Source organism: Amphiprion ocellaris, chromosome 18 (assembly GCF_022539595.1).
Source record: "Amphiprion ocellaris isolate individual 3 ecotype Okinawa chromosome 18, ASM2253959v1, whole genome shotgun sequence".
NCBI classification, from domain to species: domain Eukaryota; kingdom Metazoa; phylum Chordata; class Actinopteri; family Pomacentridae; genus Amphiprion; species Amphiprion ocellaris.
The window spans coordinates 3,947,300-3,972,051 of NC_072783.1; the positions used below are offsets into that span (position 1 = coordinate 3,947,300).

General features: G+C 39.4%; 2 protein-coding genes across 4 annotated transcripts; both read right to left on the bottom strand.

The window, feature by feature from the left end:
- Positions 1 to 113: 113 nt before the first annotated feature.
- Positions 114 to 9,653, bottom strand: nfe2l1b (nfe2 like bZIP transcription factor 1b). Of its 3 annotated transcripts, none has more exons than XM_023298607.3 (6): positions 9,481 to 9,653; positions 7,640 to 8,463; positions 6,401 to 6,622; positions 4,404 to 4,493; positions 3,772 to 3,930; positions 114 to 3,542 (listed from the first exon to the last, which is right to left on the bottom strand). In XM_023298607.3, exons 2-6 carry the CDS (start codon positions 8,195 to 8,197, stop codon positions 2,163 to 2,165), a joined length of 2,409 nt encoding a protein of 802 aa, XP_023154375.2. In that variant the 5' UTR covers positions 8,198 to 8,463; positions 9,481 to 9,653; the 3' UTR covers positions 114 to 2,162. The 3 variants fall into 3 exon arrangements, with proteins under 3 accessions (XP_023154375.2, XP_023154376.2, XP_023154377.2); XM_023298608.3 differs by lacking the exon at positions 9,481 to 9,653 and adding an exon at positions 8,547 to 9,433; XM_023298609.3 differs by lacking the exon at positions 9,481 to 9,653 and adding an exon at positions 8,543 to 9,433.
- Positions 9,654 to 11,304: 1,651 nt separating this feature from the next.
- On the bottom strand, positions 11,305 to 23,199 carry cdk5rap3 (CDK5 regulatory subunit associated protein 3). Its single transcript, XM_023298642.3, has 14 exons — positions 23,055 to 23,199; positions 22,757 to 22,802; positions 21,079 to 21,210; positions 20,627 to 20,727; positions 19,058 to 19,106; positions 18,592 to 18,770; positions 17,600 to 17,736; positions 17,129 to 17,273; positions 16,714 to 16,815; positions 15,110 to 15,191; positions 14,925 to 15,013; positions 13,401 to 13,606; positions 11,692 to 11,863; positions 11,305 to 11,446 (listed from the first exon to the last, which is right to left on the bottom strand). Exons 1-14 carry the CDS (start codon positions 23,058 to 23,060, stop codon positions 11,381 to 11,383), a joined length of 1,512 nt encoding a protein of 503 aa, XP_023154410.2. The 5' UTR covers positions 23,061 to 23,199; the 3' UTR covers positions 11,305 to 11,380.
- Between the last annotated feature and the right edge of the window lie 1,553 nt (positions 23,200 to 24,752).

Below are 24,752 nucleotides of genomic sequence, written 5' to 3' on the forward strand. Positions count from 1 at the left end.
ACTCTCAACCCTGAGGCTGTCTCTGGTTTCCTCAGCTATCGAGCGACTTTGCCGATCACAACCTGAAGCCTCCTGAAGCAAAGCATGGACAACTAGAACACAAGAGTCACAGGTGAAAATAAAAACACTTTATTAATCAATAAAAACAATTCTTGATTGCCAGCAAATATCTCAAAACAGAGGGAACTACATCCAAACTCAAAGCAGAGGGTGAGACCGTTATGGAGACATTTGACGAATTACATAAATCATGACGAACACAAACATGAAAATATTTACAGAACAAAGACAGACAAAGAAAAAGTGCACTAAGTAGTAGCAGTACTAAATAGTCGGTGCTGCACTGGGTTTACACTGAAGTGAATGTTAACCAGAGTTTCATGCCTGAATATCACATTTAATGAGGACACTTCTCCTTTCGAAACTGTTTTTTTGGACATCATCTTAATGTTGCGAGTTCTGTTCAGCCTCTTGTAAATATTCTAACCTAACTGCTATCTCGGCTGCAACATCTGACCTGTTTTTTTTTCTTAAAGAGGGTGATATAACACATGTACTGACAAACTTCATTCAAATAGACAAGTAATAGCACTTCTACTTTGAGAACGCGCCTCTTCGCTTCTCAAAACCCTTAAAAGTGAAGCTAAAGATCGTTAAATAAAGGCATTCAAATCAACGTGGCCACAGCACACACTGTCATTTCACACATTCGAGCATCTTTTAAACCTCACGTAACGACGTGGCTCACTTTGTCATCAACACAAATCTTAAAAACAGGATGCCAAGCCAACAGCTTGGCTTTACAGCAGTTTAAAAAAAATCGCCTAAAGTGGCTTTCAGCTGGGTAACGTTGGCAAATATTTAAAAGAGATATCGCTACACCGCAGCGTCAACTGAGCCTGCTTCATGTCAATACTTAAAACGGGGCGTCCAGGAGGAAAAAAAGCTAACAAACAATCCGTATCTTTGATCTGTGACAGCCTCTCCGGAGCTCCTGGACCGTCACAGCATCGTCAATTCCTCCTGTAATTGCAGGCTCCACGCTAGAGTTTTCAAACCAACAGAGAGGGTGTAGACTTTTACATAAAGCTGATGTGGCTAGACCTATAACCTTTGCTTATACTACAGATTATGAACAGTTAATAAGAGCCTTCCTAAACGCAGCTCCCTTATTTAAACCTGCAGCGAAGGAACAGCGACGGACACGGCAAAATGCATACAGCCAAGCCTTTTAAAGACAAATTACAGTGCTATGTATAATTTATAAGGAAGTTGATACATTTTGCAATGCAGTGTGCCTCCTCCCTATAACATCCATGGGCTCCTCTTGCAGGACTTCACCTCCAGGCCTGTTTTAGCGGTGGCCAGCCCGGGAACACTCCGCCTCTGACTCCTCTCATCTCAACATCCCGCTTCCACACATCAAACCCGATCTATTTAGGGCCTTCTAAACTTAGACGCCACCCACACAGAAATTTGCAGTAGAAACCTACAGAATTAGAGTGCAGTGTTTGAGCATTTAAGATGTATACAGATCACGTGATGTGCACCATACAACCTTTGGTTAGTATAGGTGTTAATGGCATCCTAAAATTATGGGCTTCCTTTAGCCTTTGGTTTCTAAACTCTCACAACCATCTTTGCCTGAAGATTTGCAACTTAAAAGCCACGGTGGCTTAAAATCACTAAAAGTCTCCAGGGTGGGGTGTGATCTGATAGTCCTTTAAAACCCTCGGTGCATAGGTATTCCAACCATCCTTGTTGACAGCGTTCTTTTACTCCCACTTTCCTCGACAAAAGTCCCTTCTTTTACCCTACAAATCTTCTCCATCCTCAGTGGTTTGGTGCAAAAGGATCAAGAGCAGCTAAATTTTTTTTCTAATAGCTCATTTTATGTCCTTTTATATCCCTCCTTCTCCTCGTCTAAATAATGAAATATCAGTACTCAAACGAAGAGCTACTTCTGCTTCAAAGTTGTTTCCAGGAAAAAAATGTAGGAACAGAATGAAAAGGGAGAAATTAATGCCGGAAGAGTCGTCAACAACGCCATTTTTCTACTCACCAGAATCTTCTTAAAGGAAAAAAGGACATCTCTCTTGCATCTGCAGAAATCTTTCTTATTGATTTAGCAAAGTGATAGAATAAACAGCAGTCTGTCCCGCTCACTTCTTTTTGTCTTTTTGTTTTTTCTCGGGCTTACGGTTCTGCTCGGCAGTCGTCACGCCACGGGGCATGATGAGCACGCTGCCGTCGGCGCTGTACTGCAGCGAGTACTCGCTGGGAGGATAGGGCCGGCCCTCCTCGTCCCGCAGCTGAGTGAACACCTCCTGGTACAGACTCTGCATCTTCTGCTTCATCTGCCGGATGGAGCGAATGAACTCCATCTTCTCCTTGAGCAGACGGGCCTTGTCGCGCCGCAGGTCTTGGACGCCCTGCTCCAGGTTGATGATAGTGTCCAGCTTGCGCTTGCGGCAGTTCTGGGCCGCCATCTTGTTCTTGCCGCGCCTGCGGATGTCGCGGATGAGGGCGAGCTGAGCTTCACTCAGGTGGTGCTTGGCCAGAAGCTCGTTGAACTCTTCCACAGGCAGATTGATGATCTTTTCGTTGGAGAAGGGGATTTTCATGGCTCGGGCGCGGCGCTCGTCACGACTTGAGTGCTTGTCGAGCAAGTCCTGAGGAGGCTGAAGCTTTGAGTTCTGTTTGTCGTGGACAGTCTTCTTCCCAGATGAAAGCGGGAGCTCTGGGCGCTCGGGGAAGGCAGAGGAAAGCGGCAGGTTGTAGGTGTGATTGTGGCTGATGCTGTCCAGCTGAGGGAGGCTGTGGAACTGAGAGGGGTCCTGATAGCTCATACGGCAGAGTTTGCTGTAGCCGGGCTGGTAACCTCCAACGGCTCCTTCCTCCGTCTCCACTGTGGCCACCTCAGAGTCGGTGCTGTAGCCGACAGCTCCTTCCTCTGAGAAGGTGGCAGACGTTGAGGAGGAAGAAGCTGCAGACGAGCAGGATGTCTCAGAGCTGCTCGGGGAGGCCGGGCTGTGGCTGGAGTCCAGGGAAAGACCAGAATCTGAGTCAAGCTCATCCTCCAGCTGGGAAGCCTGGGCCTGGCTGAAGCCCTCCTCCATGGCGAGGTCCAGCAGGCTGATTTCATCAAGCATCGACTCCTCCAGCAGGGTGCTGAATGGATCGGGCAGGATAGGTGTGGATGTGACGTTGTTACTAGAACTGTTTATGTGTGGTGGGAGAAAGATCCCAGTCAGGTTAGTGGCTCCAAACGTGGAGTTGATGTTGGTGGAGTTGCTGGAGGAAAGTCTGAGCATGGTGGTTCTCGGGGTGATGCTGACGGACTCCAGCTGGGGGTTGAAAATCTGGGGGAAGTCTTGGCTGCAGCTGGGCATGGAGGCCTGGTGAAGGCTGACATCCTGGTTTATCGGAGTCGGACGAGTAGAAAGTTCAAAGTTTCCAGCAGTGTTTGAGTCGGTCGTTCCACTTGTGGCATTTACGCTGCTGGAAGTGGTTTGGAGCGAAGTGTTGTTCACTTCCATTGCCTTCGAACAGACAGATTTTAACAGAACATTTTATTATTTTTCAAATTAGAAAGCAAGTTTTTGTGTTTCCTCTACTTTTTATGGTTTAATTTACTATTTTATGCGGCAAAGAACCAAAATTTACCCTAATTTTTTCCCTATAGTGTTATTATTCCTATCGTTGTTCTGAAATACATGTTTTGGATAATTAATATTAGTGTTACCATGAGGACAGACAAATAAATCTTACTTGTAGCTCCATGATGGCCATGATGTCCTGCCACTGCTGCTCCAGGTCTAAGTGTGGCTCCGCTGATGGCAGCTGTGACGGCAGAGGGAGGCCCTGAGATGTGGAAGGAACTTCTTCACTGGAAACTGCTATTTCCGAGGTGACAACCGGTGCTGGGAACTAATTGAAAAATATCATAAAAATGAATTAAAAACTCAAGTAATTTTTACTGCAAATGTATGACACAAAGACAAGCACAAGATACACTACCGTTCAAAAGTTTGGGGTCACTTAGAAATGTCCTTATTTTTGAAAGAAAAACTTTATTTTTCAATGAAGATAAAATTAAATGAATGACAAATCCAGTGTAGACATTGTTAATGTGGTAAATGACTATTCTAGCTGGAAATGTTTAATGGAATATCTCCATAGGGATACAGAGGAACATTTCCAGCAACCATCACTCCTGTGTTCTAATGCTACATTGTGTTAGCTAATGGTGTTGAAAGGCTCATTGATGATTAGAAAACCCTTGTGCAGTTATGTTAGCACATGAATAAAAGTGGGAGTTTTCGTGGAAAACATGGAATTGTCTGGATGATCCCAAACTTTTGAACAGTAGTGTAAATATTTTACTATTTCACAAATTCTACCTCAGTTTCTTCCCCAAAAGGGAACGTGGCCTCCAACAGCCTCAGGCATTCTTGTAGAGACAGTGAAGTCTGTGAGCCGAGTCCTGGGAGCTGGTGACAACAAAAAACAATCTTCTATTAGGGGGCTTTTACATCTGTAGTAAAGTTCATTTTGTCCTGACCAATCAAAAAACACTGCGGCCTTTTAGTTGCAGTACGGTTCATGTATACACAGGCTTTTTACAAATAAACCAAGGATATAACTTTTAACATCAGCTGCCTAACATGCACCTATGTCGCTACTTCCCATTTTAGAGACTAGTCATGTTGCACTTTACTGGGCTTTCCTGTAGGGTACGTGTTCATTCATCTTTGTCACTCATCTTCACAAAACTCTCGTGAAGAAGTAACGGATTTGGAGCATTAATAGTTGCGAGACTAACTGGACGTTGTGTAAAAATCAGACATGCAAAACGGTATTTAAATTCACAGACTTTCTAAAATACACTAGTGTACACAAACTCAACACCGTTAGTTTCCCTTCTTTACAATCTTTGCTTTCTCCAGAATAAAGCCAAATATATACACATAAGTGCAACACCCCTGGTTCCATTCCATGTCTACCTTTTAACTTTAACATAAACTGCTTATAAAAAGAGGACGTAATCTCAACATCTGAAACTTGAAAGCTTTAATGTGCATTTTTTCAAACAGCCAGCAGGGGGCGACTTCTTTGGTTGCAAAACGAAGTCACACTATATAGAAATAAGATTACTTCTCAAATGATTTGGAAATGTTTTCCTTGTGAGTTTCTGCTCTCAAATGCTAGTTTAAAGTCTGCTTCAATACAGTGTGAAGTTCATTTTATAAATGAAGGTCCCATTTAGAGTAAAACAGACAACGAAGCATGGTGTGTTTTAGGGCGTGGCTGTCTTGTTATATGATATATGTATATCATATATATCAGTATAACTTATATTTTCTTTAAGAACATTCACAAAAAAAAAATCAACCAAAATCCAGTGAAATTCACTGGATTTTGGTTGATTTTTTTGTGAATGTTCTTATGAAACATTTTTTTCTATTTGTTTTTTTTGCCACCAAAAAATGTTCAAAAATTTCCCCAAAATGTTGAAAATGCGGACATCAGAAGTTGCATTGTAAAAATAGATTTTTTTTGCACATTTTCAAACTTTAAAACGGGTCAATCTGACCCGCAGGACAACATGAGGGTTAAGTGAGGTGGCGCTGATGAGTCTGTTAAGGAGGTTTAAGACTCCATCTGTAAACTCCTCACATTACTAAATAATGTGGGCCCAACACTGCTTCAGACCAGATTTCTCCTGAGGAGTGAAATCAAGGGAAAATTGGGCCAAAGACACTGCAGTGTGTAGTCGCTCATTACAGCCAATTCCAAACTCAAGGCTTCAAAACAGCGGCTCACAAACCAACAGGTCTCCAGCTTTTATTGACACTTTATGCTTGCAACTATCCAAAAAAGGCAAAAAGCCAAGAAATAAAAACAAACTAAACGAAAGTAAAATAAACAAGGGAAATCCCAACCTTGATCTGTTGACGTGTATATTGTTAGAAGGTTTACAAATCGATCATTTCTAATAATTTATAATCTATATGTTGCTAATACAGATGAAGAGATCGCTCCCTCAGCTCATGACCAGACCTTTGTTTTTAAACCACAAACAAGCCAGACAGATTCAGACTCTCCTTTTCAGAGCGTCTAGTTCCAGTTGTTTAATCCAGATCAGTTTTGGCTTTCAGCTTTGACACCAGCCCAAATTAAACGCTTCAACTGGGCACCAAAGCTTGTTTTAACCAGACAGATAAGGGCTGAAAGCATCCTTCATTCTGACAGTCTTGTTGTTGTTTGTGTCTTGACGGTAATTTAGTGTTTCAGTGTCCAAAAATTTTCATAATCACACAGTTATTTTTTAGCTACTGTGGTCAAATCCCACCGGACAAAACAATAGCACATAAAGATGGGTTTGGCCTTAACAGACCTGCTCTGGGATGCTCTCTCCAGTCTCGCCGTCCACCGGCTGAGCTCCTTGTAGGTTTATGCCATTTCTCCAGCTCTCCTGCTCCTCGTTCCTGTCTTTGTTCTCCTGTGGGCTGGGCTTCTCCTCCTCGCTCTCCTTCTGACGGTTGCTGTAGTTGAACACTTCTCTTCCTGCACCAAGGTCGATGTCCTGTCGCCATAGGATGTCAATCAAGTCAATGTCCTGGAAAAACATATAGCAACCATTGAAAAATGGCCCTGCATACAGAAGAGAGGTACTTTAATCATATGGCATTGTGCAGACATGCAACGTATTGAACACCAACTCATACTGTCGCAACATATTTGGGTCATGCTTGATGAAATGTCTGTAAATTATCCCTTTTTTACCCTTTATACAAGCTACTATATTCCATCACAGTGGATAATTTTGGAAGGAGGGCTGTAGATCATGTAACACAAATCAGGTGGTGCGACCGTGACATAAACGCTTTGGCACAGTGGTTAACATGTGATCAGAAAGAAGTCTTGCTTAATTACAACCCAATAATGACTTTTTGTGACCCCCGTACCTCCACACAACAATACAACCACTGTGTGTGTCTCTGCTAAGTTACATAGAAGTTAAAGTGATGGATAACATCATAGAAAAGCGACAGCTATGTAACAAGTAGAAAAACAGCACCGTTATCTTTGCCTTTGGGCCATTTTAAGGGAGTGAATTCAGCAAGATGAAGACTTGCTGTGCATTTCAAAGTTGCGCCCGCGTGGACAACATTAAATGTGACCAGAATCACAGCTGTAATGAATGTGACTCAACTGGTTTGACTAAAAATAGCTGACACTGATAAAAGACCTCGGGTGTGGACCATAAAAGATACTGGTGTGTAATGTCACCTCTAGTCCACATACAGTGGAATACAGTTAATGTGTATTTTATGATGTCATACTTTAAATAGTAACTTTACTTATAAGACATAGAAATATTATATTGACTGATGCAAGTTGTCATGCTATGATATTTAAAAGCTTTCATGTGTGTATAATTTTTGTTGTCTACTTTGGAAAACATTTACAAGCTAATATTTACTTTCTAATCTGCTGGATCTATTTTTTTTTATGGCAGGTGTGTGTGGTGACAACAAGCATCTGTCAAAAGGAGGTGTGTCCCTCCCCCCATCCCTCTGACAGATGCTCTCCAGGTGTTCGCACAGAGAAGGTAAGAAACATGCAGCAGTACCTCTTTGGTGAGGTCGTCGTTTCCATCCCTGTTGCCCTGCTCCTGGTTGCCCTCTGGGGCCACGGCTCCCAGGCTGCTGTCTGCTGCGTTCAGGTTGTACGTGGATTCAGGTGCTCCACTTCCTCCCCTCATGGCCGGGGTAGCGTCAGGGCTGTTAATGTCGTCTAGGCCGGCCCCATTGTCCAGGGTGATGCTGGGGCTGGACTGGCTGCTGGCGGACACCACAGTCTCAGAGTCACGATGCACTAGCCAGGTGTTGAGCTCGGTACTGGGCACGAAGAGGCGATCCAGCTGGCGCACCTGGTTTAGCAGCCGTCGAGTGGTGAAGAAATGGTCGAGGTCCACACTCTTTGGATGGATGCCATAGCCGTCCAGCGTGTTGCGCAGGTTGTGAAACTGTGTCTGGGTGTAGGCTGAGCTAGGCCCCAGGATGATCTCTCTCAGTGGGGGCAGCTGATTGCTTAGATAGGTGTCAACGTCCACCCGCACCCCAATGAGACTCAGAAGGATGGTGAACTGAATCAGGCCCTCTGTGAAGTACTTTTTCAGGTAAAGCATTTCTTTAGAAAGGAACAAAAGGTGAAAGTAAAAAATAAAAACAAAAAAGGGGCTAACTACCTTGGATCAATACTTCTGTACTACCACTAAGAGACGGAGATAGAGACATGAACGTAAAAAGTGGTTAAAGGTGGTGAAAAGGGGGGGAAAGGGTCTTCAACAGGATTATGTATGTGTTGAATAAAATCCAGGATGAGGCTTCCACTTCTCAGAGTCCAGTTTGTACTCAAAGCTTTGTTCTTCATAAGGTTCTCATCTTCCCAATCCTGACAAAAGTGAGAAATGACATTTTATTTCTCTGTTGTAAGCTGCATTAGTTCAGACAAGCACGCAATTCTTACCTACCTACATTTGCATTAAGCACATGTTAATGGAAAAAAAACAGGACTTGCTAGCCCGCTGCAACCACTCCATCCTCCCAAGACTAGAGAAGTGATGTCGGCTCGCACCGCCCAATGCCTTTTCATTCTTGGAAATTCAGCAGACCACAGATGATGAACACAGAGCTTTAAGGCATCACCCCACCCTTGACAGGACAACTACTTCTTGTGGGTGCTGCTGAAGGTGAATGGGAGAGTCGAGAAAGCTCGCTGGGCTGGTTAGCACACGCACCAACGGCAGTGTTAGGTGGCAGGCAGGGTCCCTCCCTCCTCTCGCACAGCTGCGCCTATCTTCGTCCTTATGACGTTAGCCGTTAGCCACCTTGTGTTTTGACACCCGGCTACAGCCAATACACAAGTTACAACACAACGTACAATAGCTGTAATACGCCGTTTCGCTAAATTAGCTCGCAAACTTGCATCTCTGTTTACCCTAAAAAAGTGACAAGGAGCTCTGCTGGTGTTTCAGGACTATCCACTTCCGCTGTAGCTAGCATCAAACAATCTCCCTAGCAACAAGTGGTGAAAAGATGATTGACGGGCCGCCCAGCCATTCGCGTGCCTCAAACGCGGCAACGACAAATGACTCCAGCAACTCCTGGCCAATAGGAACGGGAGGTGGGTGGGATTTCGTGAAAATGCTAAACTACTATTGGAACTCAAAACCTACACTGTGCTAGCCTTGTAAGCTAGTTTGCTGCTAACTACCGTAACCGTTCAGCTACTTTGAAAAGTAACTTAAACAAGACACACCGCCGTTTCCAGCCGCCCACTCAAAAATACAGCTTTTATTTACATACGTGCCTGCTAACGTTAGCTTGTGCCGTGAATCACTGCAGTTCACACAACGGCGCACGCATTAGTTAGTTAAACCCGCAAAACCTTTTGATTTTTAATACTTACGCATGAAGATTTTGCAACTGTGTCTTCATGCCCAACAGTCCACTATCACCTAAGACCAGCAAGCAAGTCCTGTTTCATTAAAAGTTCCACAGTGCTGCTGCCCGATATAGCATCGTCCAACCTTTCCTCATTGAATGGCCCACCATGACTTGCAGAATTGCTAGCTGGCCCGGCTAGCCTAGCAGCGCCGCTTGACACCAAAACACGCTTTCACACAGAGCATGCGTAGAACATTCTAGTGGCAGGCTTTCATCAGCCGACCGAAAACCCCCAGTGTAACACCACAGTCAAAAGTCAGAAATAAACTCAGAATTTAAACATATTAGCAAGCAAAACCGTGGCTCATACTGTACATTACTACACGAAAGAACATCCATAAATATCATGTGTAATTTATTAGGAAATTTACAGTGAAAAGTGGAAAATTCATTTGTTTAATGCACATATAAGTGAAGATAGCAAGAGTGCTCTTTATACTATAAAAACAAGAATCTGAAAAATACAGCGTTTCCTCCAAAATAGTATATTTTATCTTAGTTGTCAGTAAAGTTTTCTAAATCCCTCTTCTGAATGATTAAACACACAGTTTGGATTTTTTTCTTTACTTCATTAGGATATCTACCACATATACAACATCTTTTAGGCATTTTAAAAACAATATTAATTAAAGAAAGAATCTTAATTACTCTACTTCGATAATTATTTTTTAAAAATATTTATGAAAATTTTACTTTATAGTGGAGAATTGATAGTTATTTTTGCTTATTGCAAAAATAGTCAAAGTTTAGGGGCCAGAAATCCTCTTTATATCATAAAAACAAATTATATAATAATACAGTATTTGGGACTATTAAGCATAGAAACAATAACTAACTCATTTCAGGTATTATCTAAAGAGATCTAAATAGAACAGCTTTGTACTTTTTTTTAGACTTCATTAGGACACGTTCCACATTTACAACATCCACTGCACATATTATAATAATAGTTATTAAATATTTATATTTTCAAATCAGATGCACTGCTTTCCCCATGGAATACACTACATTACACTATTCAGTAAAGTTTTCTATAGCCCACCAGTCTTGTAAATTAATAAATATACTTTGAAAATTAGGTTCTTAAGCATAAAAATAATAATTAACATGCTTCAAAAGTTATCCCCCCCAAAAATACCAAAAGAACATCACCAAATCTCATATGCCAGCTTCTGAAAATTAGTTTTTATAATAGAAAGTTGATAATCATAAGAGGGCAGACTTGATTTGACAAAGTTAGTGCGACTGCGCATTGAAAAAAATATTAATTAAATAAAGTAGTTAGTATTATTACATACATATCAGATAATGAAAACCAGAAAAACACAGCTTTTCTGCATAACAATTATTAATATATTTATATAATGTTATTAATATTAATAATTCTGAGACAAAGCAATTAATTTACACTGAAACCTAATTAAAAAAGCACATATATATATAAAAAAATTGTTCATTTATTGATCAAAACAGAGAAGTTAAAAAGCTGTAAATGATTTGTAAATGTTAAATGTTTGTTTCATTTCAGAAATTAGAAAAGCTTTTATTGCCACGTGAGCACACAAAAGGAATCTGACTTTGTGTATAGAGTTGCAGTACCTAGCAACACCAACAGTCAGTAAAAGAATAAATATACAAATACAAATCTGAGAAATTCTAAATTAAAAAAATGCTATAAGAAGTACTGTGTAAAAAAGACATAAATTTGCTTAAACTGGGGTAATAGATTCGAATATAACTGAAATTTCAATACAGAAAAAATACAAAGAAGACACAACCACAGAAGTTTCTATTAAACACCACTTTTTATTTCTCCTTGAAGAACGTGACAAACTATTTTTAGTGAATGTCTGTGAGGTTCACTAAATATTAACCCCCATCAGGTTGACCGGCCTGTTGTGGTATCGCTTTGAAATGTCTGCTTCGATCTGCAAAAACAAACAACAACAAACACTCATAAATACCGGCAATAACACTCATTATTACTGCGATGCTTGAAGGTTTAACAGATAATAACGATACTGTGCCACAGATATTTCTTCCTTTATATTCCTCCACATGCACAGATAATATAACTGACAGGGGTTTAGATTTTCAGTGTGCTTCCTGCAGTCTCCTGCGGGGAAATTACCAGCCCTGCGAACATAAATAAACGGAAATAGTAATGTAATACCAGTTTCTGGAGTTCCCGGGTGCATCCTGCCAGCAGGTCAACACGAGGCTCCAGCCTGGACTGCTCCTCCAGGGCTTCCTGCCTCTTCTCAGCCATCGTGGCACCTTTCAGCACCAGGATGTCTGCCTGCTTCAGCTTCTGTCTCAGCACCTCCGAGACACGTTCAACATACCTAAACACACACATTTCACATGTAGAATTTCAGAAAACGGGTACATATGGAGCTTTTCAGAGGTGCAGCGACGGTTTTCTCAACAACTTTCACATCAGATGCTCATGTTAGATCAGATTCTGCATATTAGAAAGGTGTAAAAAAAAAGTAACAACACAACTAATGCTGAAAGAATTTGTTCAAATCAGTTGTACTTTTATATAAAGCTAAACATCTGCTACACAAGAATGCACTGTATATTCAGTCTAAAATCTTCATACTTAACATAAAAATACTTTTATTTGTGACTTGCCTGATGAAAGTCTCGCACTGAAATGTTCAAAATCAATGTATTTTTGCAAGTTTGGCAGTTAGTGGGAGTCTGGTTTAGCCTTTTTATTTGTACCGAAGAAAGCCATAATAATAAAAAAAATAAGTCAGGTTCTTAGATTTAAAGTACTGTAGACTTTAAAATTGCTTAGCTTTTATATAAAAGTAACAATAATTGACTCCTGAAGAATGTATATTTTTAAAAAGCCTATTAATCTTAAAGAAAGTACTACGTTGAAGAAAACTAGAGCAACAACAAATTAAAACTTAATCAAAAAAAGTAGTATATTAGTATGTACCAGAATATGGTCAAACAGTACCTTTTATTTTAAATTATTATTTTTGGTCCAATTTGCATCTTACATAAAAGCTACAGATCTGTCAGCACATAATTAAAATAATTAATAATGTGGTATTTTCCAACATTTTCAGGTAAACAAGAAACATAACATGTTTACAGGTCCTTTTTATGGTATCATTTAACCTTAACAAGTCAATATTTTAGATAAAATTTGTCTAACTTGACCTTTAAGATGCATTTCTTTTAAAGATAAGATAGGATCAGATTAACTTTATTGTCCTACATCAAAATTTGTCTTGGGCAATAGTGTTACACAACAGTCCAGCTGTAGCACCACATTATAAAAGCATATTATATTATAAAAAACTAAAATACGATAAAACCAATAATAAAAAAAATAAAACTGCAGTCCTCCTCCAAGGCACGCTGTACAAAACACATGATGTAAATTTATGTGACAAAACTGAGGATGTGTAAAAAACGAGTAAAACAATCATAATGTTTAAGATGTTCAAAAATAATCAAGTCAAGTCAGTGTTATTTATATATTCCATTTAAAACACCAGATGTTAACCCAAAGGCCTTTCAAAATAACAATAAGATTGGAAATTTACCGGCCAAATTAAAGATTCATTTAAGACACTTCCATATTATCTTGTATATTATATTATAAAAATTTACCTGACTATTGTGTACTAAATGAGTTTGAGAATATGGTTTACTGTGTGTTTTGATGGACATTATTCACAGCAACAGTGTTGAAATTTCTACTTATTTGTTGATTTATTTACTTTGAATATAAAGCATAGAATATAATGAAGTCTTTGGTGTTTTGGTAAATGTCAGTCGACAGTTTCTTGTAAAATGTGCGTTCCATTTATCTGTCTGAAACAAAGCTGGATGTTGATAGTGTTGTTTTCAGCGTACCGTGGAGAGGCCTGGATCATGAACAGATGCTGCATCCTCAGAGAGGTGAGTCGGCCCAGAAGGTCCTGGACCTGTGACAGCTTCTCCTGGACATGTTGGCGGGTTTGGGACTGGATGACGGAGGGGGCGAGCTGGAACTGGCTCATAGCGACGATGTCTCCCTCCTCTCCCATCTCACTGATGCGCTGCGTTAGAAACACCTCCAACTGCAAGAAGAAAAAAAAAAAAAAAAAAATGGAATCAGCGTCACTTGATTGGAAAAGATGATCCAATCTGTATCAATCTAATACCACAAATATTCACTCTTCATGACTGACTTTGTACCTCACAATTATCCTGCAGAAGCCTGGTGATCCAAGCTGTTCTAACTATTTTCTGAATGAAACTGAGGGTATAAAGTTCTGGATAGTAGAAACCTTCCTTTAACCGCACCATTAAAAACCCCAGTTCCTCATCTTCAACCCTAAAAACAACTCTGCAAACACAAAGTCTTAGAATTTTAACTCCAATGTATAGATATTGGAGATTTTTTCTGCACTTCATAATTTCTTTGCCTTCTCTTATTCTTTTTTCATCTCATAATTTCTATTTTTACTCTCATAATTCCATCTGACTTATTGCTCCACTCCCATTTTGTCTACATTTTTGTAACTTTTAACTTGGCACTATCTGAGATTTAAAAAAAGACACTGTGAACTGCTTTTACTAATATTTCCAGGGCCACGGTTCTCGTTGTTTGTTGTACTCAGTGTTTGAATTTGCAGCCTAAACAACATTGTCCAAAGAGGTCGCGCTCAAACAGATTTATTTAACAGAAAAACAGACACATTATCATCATGCACTCTTTTATTATTACTCGTTTTTTATTGTAAAATTATGCAACTTTATTGCAACTACCTACATTTTTACACCTTTATTGTTAATACCAGCATCTTAATTATTCAACCAGCATGATTTGCATGTTAATTGCACATTCTTTTGTACATTGGTTTCCTTGTTTTTTCTTAAATGTAGCATTTGTGAGCTAATGGCTATCATTAATTTCCCCACTGGGATGAATAAAGTATCTATCTATCTGTCTATCTAGTAATGTAGCCAACAGTTTTTGGTTTTATGGCTCTTATCCAGGTTGTTTTCTCTTGACTAGATCCTTGCTTGTGTTGTATCTACTCTCAGATGTACGTTGCTTTGGATAAAAGTGTGTGCTAAATGAAATTGTAGAATTGTAGTTGCTTAGTACACCTTAATTATGCATTTACATTCATTTAAAGTCAGTCTTTTCTACCTGATGAGTGTAAGTTTGAATATTTCGCTGCTAAACTCTGGTTCGTTAGCTGATAAATACTCCACTTAATCATTTGCTGCAGCCCTAGTGTGTAAAGTTTTGTTAGTTTTCAGTCTAAAAGTTGTTTTAAATGTTTGTAGCACCCCAGTGTCACAACTCCAACAGCATACTGTTATGTTATATACAAATATCAGCGGTTTTAAAGGAGTAATTTGATGCTAAACAACTGTCATCTTTACCTCCATTAGCTCGTCGATGAACTGGCTTCGTGACTGAGAGGTTTCCAGAACACTTAGAGCGTCCTCGCCCCTCGCCACGCCATCAGGACCTACAAGGCAACACGTTTAGCAAAGAGAACTTTCAGCAGCTGAGCTTGTGATAAGTTCATCTGGAGCCGTGATGCTGATTCTAAAGAAGTACTTACAGTCTGTGCCCGCATCTACGATTTCAATTTCAACGGGCGCTGGTTCACTGTCGCCCCAGTCGATGCCGCCTCCAGCAGGGTCCTGACGACGGAGACAAAGGAGAGGTTCGTATATTACAGCGTTCTTTATCTGCTTTAACAGGTGCCTTTTTCACCAGTTATCCATAATATTATTGATCCATTTTACCTGCAATACACAAAGCAATTAGCTTGATCAGTCCATGCCCAGTAAATGAGTTTCTGTCACCGTATTTGACAGAAATCTGTGCATTTTCTAGTTATTTCTGACCATATGATAAATAAAAATGCACATTATGCTTGAGTAAATAATACTCCAATTAAAAAAACTCGTTAAAAAAATTGGATTGCTATTGTTATTCTCGTTTCTTAGCATTTTGATGTTGGTGATTTTCTTAGAATCACTTTTGGTGGGGAGCAAAAAAATCCTAATGGCAGATTTATGCATTATTTCAGCAATTGAATATATTCCCACCAATAATTAAATACTTTTAGTTAGCCATTTCAACCATTTGTCCATTACTGTTATCTACATATTCTGACATTTTCAACTTTATGTATCTCTGTTGCTTGCCAGCTACTTTCAACACATTCTGAACTGCAAAAGCAGCATTCAGGTGTTACAGCTGTCTGAAGACAAGGATTATTAGTTCCATATTCTCTAGTTAACTGAGAACCTGCAGGAGCACCTTCTGTTGCACAAGGACACCTGGCTGGGGATTAGAGGAAATTATGCAACGCCGTATGCACGACTAAACTGGGTATGAATATCTTCTTTTAAAGTATTATTTTTTGGGCATTTTTATTATTAATAATAATAATAATAATACATTTTACTTGTAGTGCCTTTCTTGACCCAAGGTCACTTTACAGGAAAAACAAATACAACAGAAGAGATAAAAAACATATATTAAAGATTAAAAAAAAGAAGAAAAAAGATAAGAAGAAAGAGGCAATTAGAGAGCATAAATAGTCTTGAACAGGTGAGTTCTGAGTCTGGATTTGAAGAGAGGCAGAGAGTCAATATTTTCAGTGTCTGGTGGGAGTGAATTCCAGAGTTTGGGAGCAGAGCGGCTGAAATACCTGAGGTGGATGGAGGAAGAGGACCTGAGAGAGCGGGTGGAGGAGGCGATGTGAAGGAGGTTAGACAGATAGGGAGGAGTGATGTTGTGGATGGCCTCGAATGTATGCAGGAGGATTTTGAAATCTATTCTAGATTTGACAGGGAGCCAGTGGAGCTGCTGTAGGACGGGTGTGATGTGATGAAATGAGAGGTTTTGGAGATGATGCGAGCAGCTGAGTTCTGGACCAGACAAAGCTCATGGAGGGATTTGTGAGGGAGACCAAAGAGGAGAGAGTTACAGTAGTCAATACAGGAAGTGACGAGGCTGTGGACCAGGATGGAGGTAGTATGGAGGGGTGAGGGAGGGGCGGAGATGACTGATGTTGCAGAGATGGAAACATGCAGCCCGAGGGATGTTCTTGATGTGAGATTGGAAGGAAAGTCCTCTGAGTCTCCAGTGTGTCTCTCTGTGTCTGCACATGATATTATAAAAGCAAAATTCAGGTGTGTTTGGGTGTTTTACCTCAGTGTTCGGCTCCAGACTGATACCCCAGTCGATTCCATCCTCAACTGCGATGCCCGAATTCAGAGTATCTGCTCCTTTGCCAAAGTCGCCCCAGTCAATCTAAAGCAGGTTTTCAAAACACAAGAAGAAACACAGTTAGACAAATATCTGTTGTGAGTAGACATTTGAAAAAACTTGTTTGATCCATGCTGCTAGTTGCTGAATATTTCAGAGCAAAACTGAGGGAACGCTGAGGTTGTATTAAGGAGTATCTTAACACTGAAATCTGTTAATTAAGCCTGATAATTTTAATTAAGGCCTGATTTAGATAACTGAACGGCACAACAAAAATAAAATGAAGATTTGTTGAGGATCTAGAATAAAAGATGAGACGTGACCGAAGAAAAGCCACTTCAGAGACAGTAAAACTAACCGTGTCATCTGCGGCTGCATCAGGAGGTGCTTCCTCCACAACTGGCCTTTCAACAACAGTGGGGACTTTCCCTGTTCTCCACTCATAAAACGTCGTGTTCCCTTTCTTCTGAGCAAATGTCAGCATGGGCAGGATGGGTTCAGACCTACAAATAGCAACATGGGAGCTCATATGACCCAAAAGCAACATTTTTCATAGTTAAAATTGTTAAATGGAACAGAGAGTGGGTTAGATAAGCTAAGATAATCCTTTATCAATCATACTGTGAGGAAATTTGCAGCAAAGGGAAGAGTACAAAAATGTAAATAACACCAGTAAAACATAAAAATAAACAAGACAATCGCATAAGTACCATTGATGATGAACAGATTCTTCTAAATTACATTTTGTCTTCTAAATGTTGAAAATGATTACATTGTAAACTTTAGAAACGCAGGGAAAAGACAGACTGTGCCTTGATTTTGGACTCACCAGTCGCATACAAAGTTTGTAAAAGCAGCATAAAGTTGGATTTGCTCTTCTAACTTCACTGCATCCTTCCCCACTTTGTCAAGAACCGCTGGTAAGTCTTTGACCAGAGCCTGAAGCTCTCGAGGCACATTTTCACCCTGGCAGAGGAAACAGGTACCTTCATCTGTCTGGTAGTAAAACGCATAACTGCAAATATGACAGAGTCTTGATGTATGTCTCTGCAGGTAATAATAATAATAATAACTCTATTTATATAGCAACCTTACAAACAGCGTTCACAAAGTGCTTTGAAAGTTAAAATATGCAACACAGACAATCTAACAAGCTACAGGAGACAAATCAGAGCAGTCAATGAAAAATAAATCGTAAAAATGACAAGAAAATAAATGAATCATTAGCGAGATAAGCATTAATATCAAACACGGGAACTAGGCAGTTTGAAAAGTAAAGAACAAGACTGAGGGTTAAAATTAAAGGTCAAAAATAGAGAATTAAAGAATTACAGAGACGACATCACACCAAAGAACCAGTCAGCGAAAAATAAATAAAAAAAACAAGAGAGAACATCTAAAACAAACAGGACATAACATAGAATAAAACACTAAAACTAAGTAAAGCTAAAAGTAAACCTCACATAAAAGGTCTATAAAAGTGTGTTTTAAGAAGTGATTTAAAAGAAGTTACTGACTCTGCAGGTCGTATCTCCTCAGGAAGGTCGTTCCAAAGTGGAGGTCCTGATGGAGAACGCTCGGTCACATGTAGATTTAAGCCTCGACTTTGGAACGACCAGAAGGATCCACCTGAGGATCTAAGGCTGCCAGCAGGACCATACGGGGTCAACACATCACAAATGTAGCTTGGGGTGAGACCCTGACGAGCTTTAAAAGTGATCAGTAAAATCTTACAATCCATTCTAAAACCAACAGGGAGCCAGTGGAGGGAAGCAGGATAGGTGTGATGTGATGCCGTCTGGTAGGTGTTCTTGCACTCACTGTGATGCCGTACTGCTTGCAGGCAGCGTAGTAGCGCTCCCTCAGGTCTGCAGCTGAACTCTGGCACTCCACTTCCCGCCTGCTCAGCTCCTGCTGCAGCTGCTGGGCTTTGGCCAGCTGCTTCCTCAGAGCCGGGCCTTCGTAGCTCACATTCCGACTCAGCAGGCTGGCCACTTCCGCTGGGACACACCATCGTGTTTTTTTTATTGATAAAGAATTCCACACATGCAGTGATTTAGTTTCGTCTGCCAGATGCGGTTCTTCACATCCTATATTGCTGATCCAACAATAAGAGCAACAGCAGCAACAAAAACAACTGTTTCCTCAGCTTAGAAACTTTTCAAACAACTAGCAACAGCTATTACAAGTGCTTGTTAAGGTAAGTGCATGATTAATACTGCCTTCCTATGCTGCAAAATACACGACACTGCACACCTGGAGATGTGAGTTTTCCATTTACACTCACCCAAATAGACGTTATCTGCTTCATAAAGGGACACAATCTCCTGCCAGTCCTGGAACAACAGAAACAGAAAATTCCAGTGTAGTTTTTTTTCTTGACATTTTAAGTTGTTTTACTGCAGAGAGACAAAAAAAAAAACATCCTGGTTTTTAGAAACAAAAGCCCTTTTCAGACATGAGATCGTAACATTTCTGCATCATCAGTCTGTTAAAGAGGCAACAATCTGTTATTCAGACGTAAGTTACATTTATATTGATGTTCTTCATACCGACAAAGTGACGAAGAGCTACGGTATGATATTGTCCTACACATGAGGTTAGAACATCACATGACACAATGTAGAATAATGCACTAATCAACAAAAGATTCAATCTAAATCTCCTATGCAACAAAGGGCACTCAGTGAAATACTTTGAAATTCACAATTTCACCCTAGAGTGTTATTGGAAGATTTTTTTCAAAATTTTCAATTTTCATGTTGAAATTCAAGATCAATGAAGTTACTATATATGGTTCCTTGCCTGTTCATGATAAAAAACATTCCAAGAAATGTATGTCATCACTTAGCACGACGACTCAACCGTAAAATGTGTGAGTTCCGTCAACTAACCGAGGTGAGTTTTGACCGCAAATATGGAAGAGGACCGAGCTGCAAGTCTGTCTTTTTACAACTTCGGAAAAAAGAGAAAGATACGTTCCAGGCCTCTACTGATTGGTCAAATAACACGATGTAGCATTTTGTAACGCAGAGTGATCTTCACTGATTGGCTGGTTGAAAACCACATGCTTCTCAACCTCACTGAGAGGCAGAAGCAACGGCATATTTAATGTGTGCGGAAGTTACCAAATATGATTCCTTTCCCGATGAAGCGTTAACTGCCGTGTATAAACTGTGACTCTCTGTGTGACAGATGACCTGTCTGACGTGAAGAAACATACAAAAGTAGGACCTACTGTTAAATTTCCATCGATTCTGTCTCTTTGAATTTCCCTCGGGACTAATAAAGTGTCTGTCTGTCTGTCTGTCTGTCTGTCTGTCTGTCTGTCTGTCTGTCTGTCTGTCTGTCTGTCTGTCTGTCTGTCTGTCTGTCTGTCTGTCTGTCTATCTATCTATGTGCAGATAATTTCTAATTCTAGGTCATTACTACAGTTACACAACACTGTCTCTCTTTGGGGAGGCTCATCTAAATGCTGCTGCTGGTTAATGCTGCAGATATTTAATAAACTCAGAGGAAAGTCTACAAACAGCTGAACACTACACATTAAATTTCAGCTTCTGTTATTGTTTTGTCAAAACCTGGATTACATTTATTATTGGTGAGACTCATTAATCTGAGCTGTTATCATCGCAGGAGAGTTGTATTTTAAAGCTATACCAATCTTTAACACTCTGTAATGTTTTTGGACCAATATTGGTGCTGAAATGTAGAATAAGCCATCCCTAAACCAGTTCACACAATTCTAAGTTTGCCGTTAGGAGCACATGTCTAAAAAGGACTTAATTATAAACTCTGGCCTTGTGATAAACTCTACTTTGAGTCAGACAGCTGCAGCTGGTTTGAATTTTCTCACCTTCATCCTCTGAGATGAATATCTGCCAAAGATGTTCTTAGAGGAAGCCTCGGTTCCCTTCAGTATCTCCACTATTCTCCGGCAGTGAAAGTAGTGGATGTCTGTCGAATAAAACAACAAAGATGTGAATTTCCAAACATTGAAACAGAGGACGAGAAAGACAGACAGCGTCTACATTACATAAGAATAGCTGCCACAGAAAGTCCTCTAAGTGCTTAGAAAACAACAAAGACCAGCCTCAAAAATAATGATGTGCAAAGAGCTAATTTGGTGAAAGGACTTAAGTAAAAAGATATCATGTATTATATTAGTTAAAAGCAAAGCATTGTTATTTTTAAATAGTATTTTCTGTATGAAAAAACAAATAAAACTTGTAAACTGCTATGTTCCCTCAACCAAATAAAGACAGCAGAAGGATATGAGGGGATTCTAGCAGTATATGGAGGACCTACAGGAGCCGGAGAGAAGCTGCTTGATCTCCTCGTTTTCTGGCATGTCCTGGATGGCAGCGTTGATCTTCTCTCTGATTGCTTTTATTGCAGTCTGCCATTTCAGGTTACAGTGACGTCGATCCAGCAGCCAGTCTGTAACCACACAGAATGATTTAACAGCATTACCACTGGTGGATATGATGCCATTATGTACAGCATATACAGCGCATAACAGAGGAGAACACACCCACATTCAATACCACTTCCACGTCAAATGATTCTGAGTTGCATCGCCTTACAGCAATTACAACACTCTTAAGGTGACAGTTTAGATTTACTTTAGTAAAAATACAGGCCCACAGTAAGAATTCAATGCAACTAGAGTCAGTACACCGTTTAGTCCACCTTTATTTTTGATGACAATCCTTCTCGGCATGGAAGCTACCAAATTTGTCATTCTTGAGATTGTTTTCCAGCTGCTCTTTGCTGAAAAGGTTGTGTTGCTCTTGTTTACCTTTGCCTTTGATATACAGGTGCAGTTTTCACTTTTCTTCTTTGGAAATTGCGTGAATTTGGCAATACCAGGCTAAGATACTCCACTTCTGGCAAGCCTCTGCAGACTGGGAGTCATTCTGTCAGAATACACATTCATCTACAAATGTCCTCTGACCAACACCTTTTGCACTCATGCAGTCTCACATCATCACACTCATACCTGTGTGTTATATTATTAGACTTAGACAGACTTTATCCATCCCCAGAGGGAAATTCTGTTGTTACAACAGATGGATATTCAACAAGGGGGTAAACAACACGACAACACAGAATATTAGGGTCAAGGATAGATTGAAGATAAAATAAAATAAGATATAATAAAATAAGAAAACAGAAAGTATAATATAGAAAGAAAAAAATAAAATATACAAGTGATACAAAAATGTGCAAATGAGAGTGTGCTTAAATGTGCAGATGACATAAGTAGATGCTGATGAGTTTACAGATGTGATAAATGGTCTTAGAATGTAAAACATCCAGTATGTACAGTGGTTTAATCAGCAGGCAGAGCGATACAGTCTTTTTGTGATCTGCCAGAAACAGCTGCACTCAAAAGTCTTATTGCTGTGGGGAGGAATGACCTCCTGTACTGTTCCTTGGGACGGTATTTATTTTATCTTTTTTTTTTAATTCTTTATTTTACCAGATAAGATCAGTTGAGAACAATTTCTCATTTATAAGGATGACCTGGCAAGATGCCCCAGCAGGAAGAAAGATAACAAATAAACAATACATATACAAAAAAGGACGCACAATCATTTAAACAGAGATTAAAAACGGTGTAAATTAATGCTAGCAGTTGAGTGAAAACAGTCAGCATGGTCAGTGGTCAGCTTGGGTCTGCTGCAGCTTCTGCTTAAACATGGAAAGTGATACAAGAGATGACAGTTTCAGAGATTTTTGGATCTGAATAATTATTGGGATCATGCAAAATTAAATCCTTCTTTTGTCAACTTATCATCCAAGTTTTGATCGGTGATGCAGTTTTGAATCATTTAGGAATTAGGTGACATTGCCCAGGGGTGTACTCACTTCTGCTGCATACAGTAAGAATCATACAGGATAATAACAGCTGGCTATAGTTCTCCTGCAGAACAAATACAACTACACACACCTCATTTTAAATATGAGCATTTTGTCTTACCTAAAAGCTTGCTGGTCTGAATGTCGATGGGAAGATTCTGAATATTCTGTTGAAGTAAGAAACAGTCATTTCTCATGTACACACCTTCTTCTAGCTTTTTGTAGCTGTACGAGGAGAAAATAATCCATTTATTCGAAAATCGTAACGTTATGAGCTGAACAGTAGAGAGCTAACTATGATTTTTGTTAACTAAAGCTGCAGAAAAGTGTTTCTTTCTCACTTAGCTGGACTTTGACTGCTAGGCTAACGTTAGCTCCCAGGCTAATTTTTTAAAACCGAGCGAGAAAAAAGTGCTTACCTCCATTGTTACTTCACCTTTCAACAAAGCTTTCCAAGTTTTAAGGCTTCATTATAGCCTTAAATTAAAGACACGAATTAAAAACCACTGTCACCATCCGGATTTCACTGTTTATGACACGTTAGGAGAAGCAGAGCCAATAGAAGGAGGCGATGGTACGTCCGCGGAAACGACTGACCAATGACAGTTCAGTATGCTGAGAGCTGCAGCTGATTGGGTGGAAAGGCTTGGATCGTGATTGGTGCAGTTATTGAAAGAGTCACTAGAGGGCGGTGCAATCTCTTAACTGTCTACCATAATAATAATAACAATAACAATACCAGCAACAACAATAATAACGATGACCATGATGATGATGAAAAAGCAATATGAATAATAATAATACAAAGTTGAAAATTTCTTTACAATAAATACAAATGTCAAATTAAACAAATAATAAAAACGTTTCTTTCAAACAACATAAAGTCATTGCATTTTTCTCTCAGTTCCCGTTTTTAATGAACAATTTTCTATTTTTAGTAAGTATCTCTCACTAAAGTCAATACTTTCTCCATTATTAATCTAATTTTAATATTTTATTAATGTAATGTCCTAATTTAGTCTTTAAAATTGTATATTTAGAAAGTTGTGTACTCTTTTGAAAACATAGAATATTTATTTAATGTTTTGTCCAATGACATAGTCTTTATAATGCCTGTATAATGTCTTAAAACATCTACATATTTTAAATATCTATTAATAAACAGTGTGTGTCAATAATTATTATCTGTGGCTTGTTTAATGATATTACAGCAGTGACTTACTAGATCCTCGTTTATTATCTGTTACTACAGCAGCTTTTAATGTAAATATATTGGCTGACAAATGCATTTTAAAACATGTATATCTGCTCTCAACCACATTATAGTGTGTTATAAATCATTTGTGAACTGTTTAGAAATTACTTAACAATGCGAAATAGCAAATAACAATCTGAAAATGCTCCATGAGTCAAAAACAAGTCATACATTCAAGATTTTATTCCAGTTCTAGTTAATTCAATTGTACACAATTAGATGAAGAGCTTACAATATTATATATATATTCCCCTGAGTAACCTGTTGGTGGCACTTTCTGCACGAATAAAAGCACTTGGATGTAGATCAGTAACACAGGTGCATTAATGTGTCACAGTTTACTGTTAGTGTTGGTCAGGCTGGAGCTAGTTATAGCACTTTAAACACGACAGGTGGAACCAAAACACTACTTTAAAATGCAAAAATGTGCTTGTCACATGTTTTTAATGTAAAATCTATGTGAAAGGCATTGAACTGCTGTCATCTGATACATTTAGTGGAATAAAAATACAACATTTTTCTTAAAAATACAATTAAGTCGAAGTATAAGGTGCCACAAAACCACATTAAACTTTAGCGAGAGCAAACTTCAGTGTGTCTTTAAGTGTTTTAAACAAAAATGTTAATGGCGGTAACACAACTGTTTGACACCTTGTTGAACTCCAAGCTGGACGGAAATGGAAAGCATTAAATCCCTACATGTGGTTCCAGCAGCGGTGGCCTAATTTCATGTCATTTGAATGGTGAACCAACTTGCAAAGTAAGCATCCATTCAGTGTCTGTGATTTCACACAACCCATGCAAAACAGCCCTGTGTCTCTCTCTCTACAGCTCAACGTTATCACACAGTTTGTGTTAGCAG

What these genes read in the sequence shown, in the direction of transcription:
- nfe2l1b (XM_023298607.3), bottom strand. Translation starts at nt 8,197, where the DNA reads ATGCTTTACCTGAAAAAGTACTTCACAGAGGGCCTGATTCAGTTCACC. An exon ending in GAGAGAGCATCCCAGAGCAG is followed by an intron (nt 4,494 to 6,400) that starts GTCTGTTAAGGC and finishes TGTTGTCACCAG; the next exon opens with CTCCCAGGACTCGGCTCACA. An exon ending in CTTTTGGGGAAGAAACTGAG is followed by an intron (nt 3,931 to 4,403) that starts GTAGAATTTGTG and finishes TTTTTCAATTAG; the next exon opens with TTCCCAGCACCGGTTGTCAC.
- cdk5rap3 (XM_023298642.3), bottom strand. An exon ending in ATTCATCTCAGAGGATGAAG is followed by an intron (nt 19,107 to 20,626) that starts GTGAGAAAATTC and finishes CTGTTGTTCCAG; the next exon opens with GACTGGCAGGAGATTGTGTC. An exon ending in AGCAGATAACGTCTATTTGG is followed by an intron (nt 18,771 to 19,057) that starts GTGAGTGTAAAT and finishes GGTGTGTCCCAG; the next exon opens with CGGAAGTGGCCAGCCTGCTG.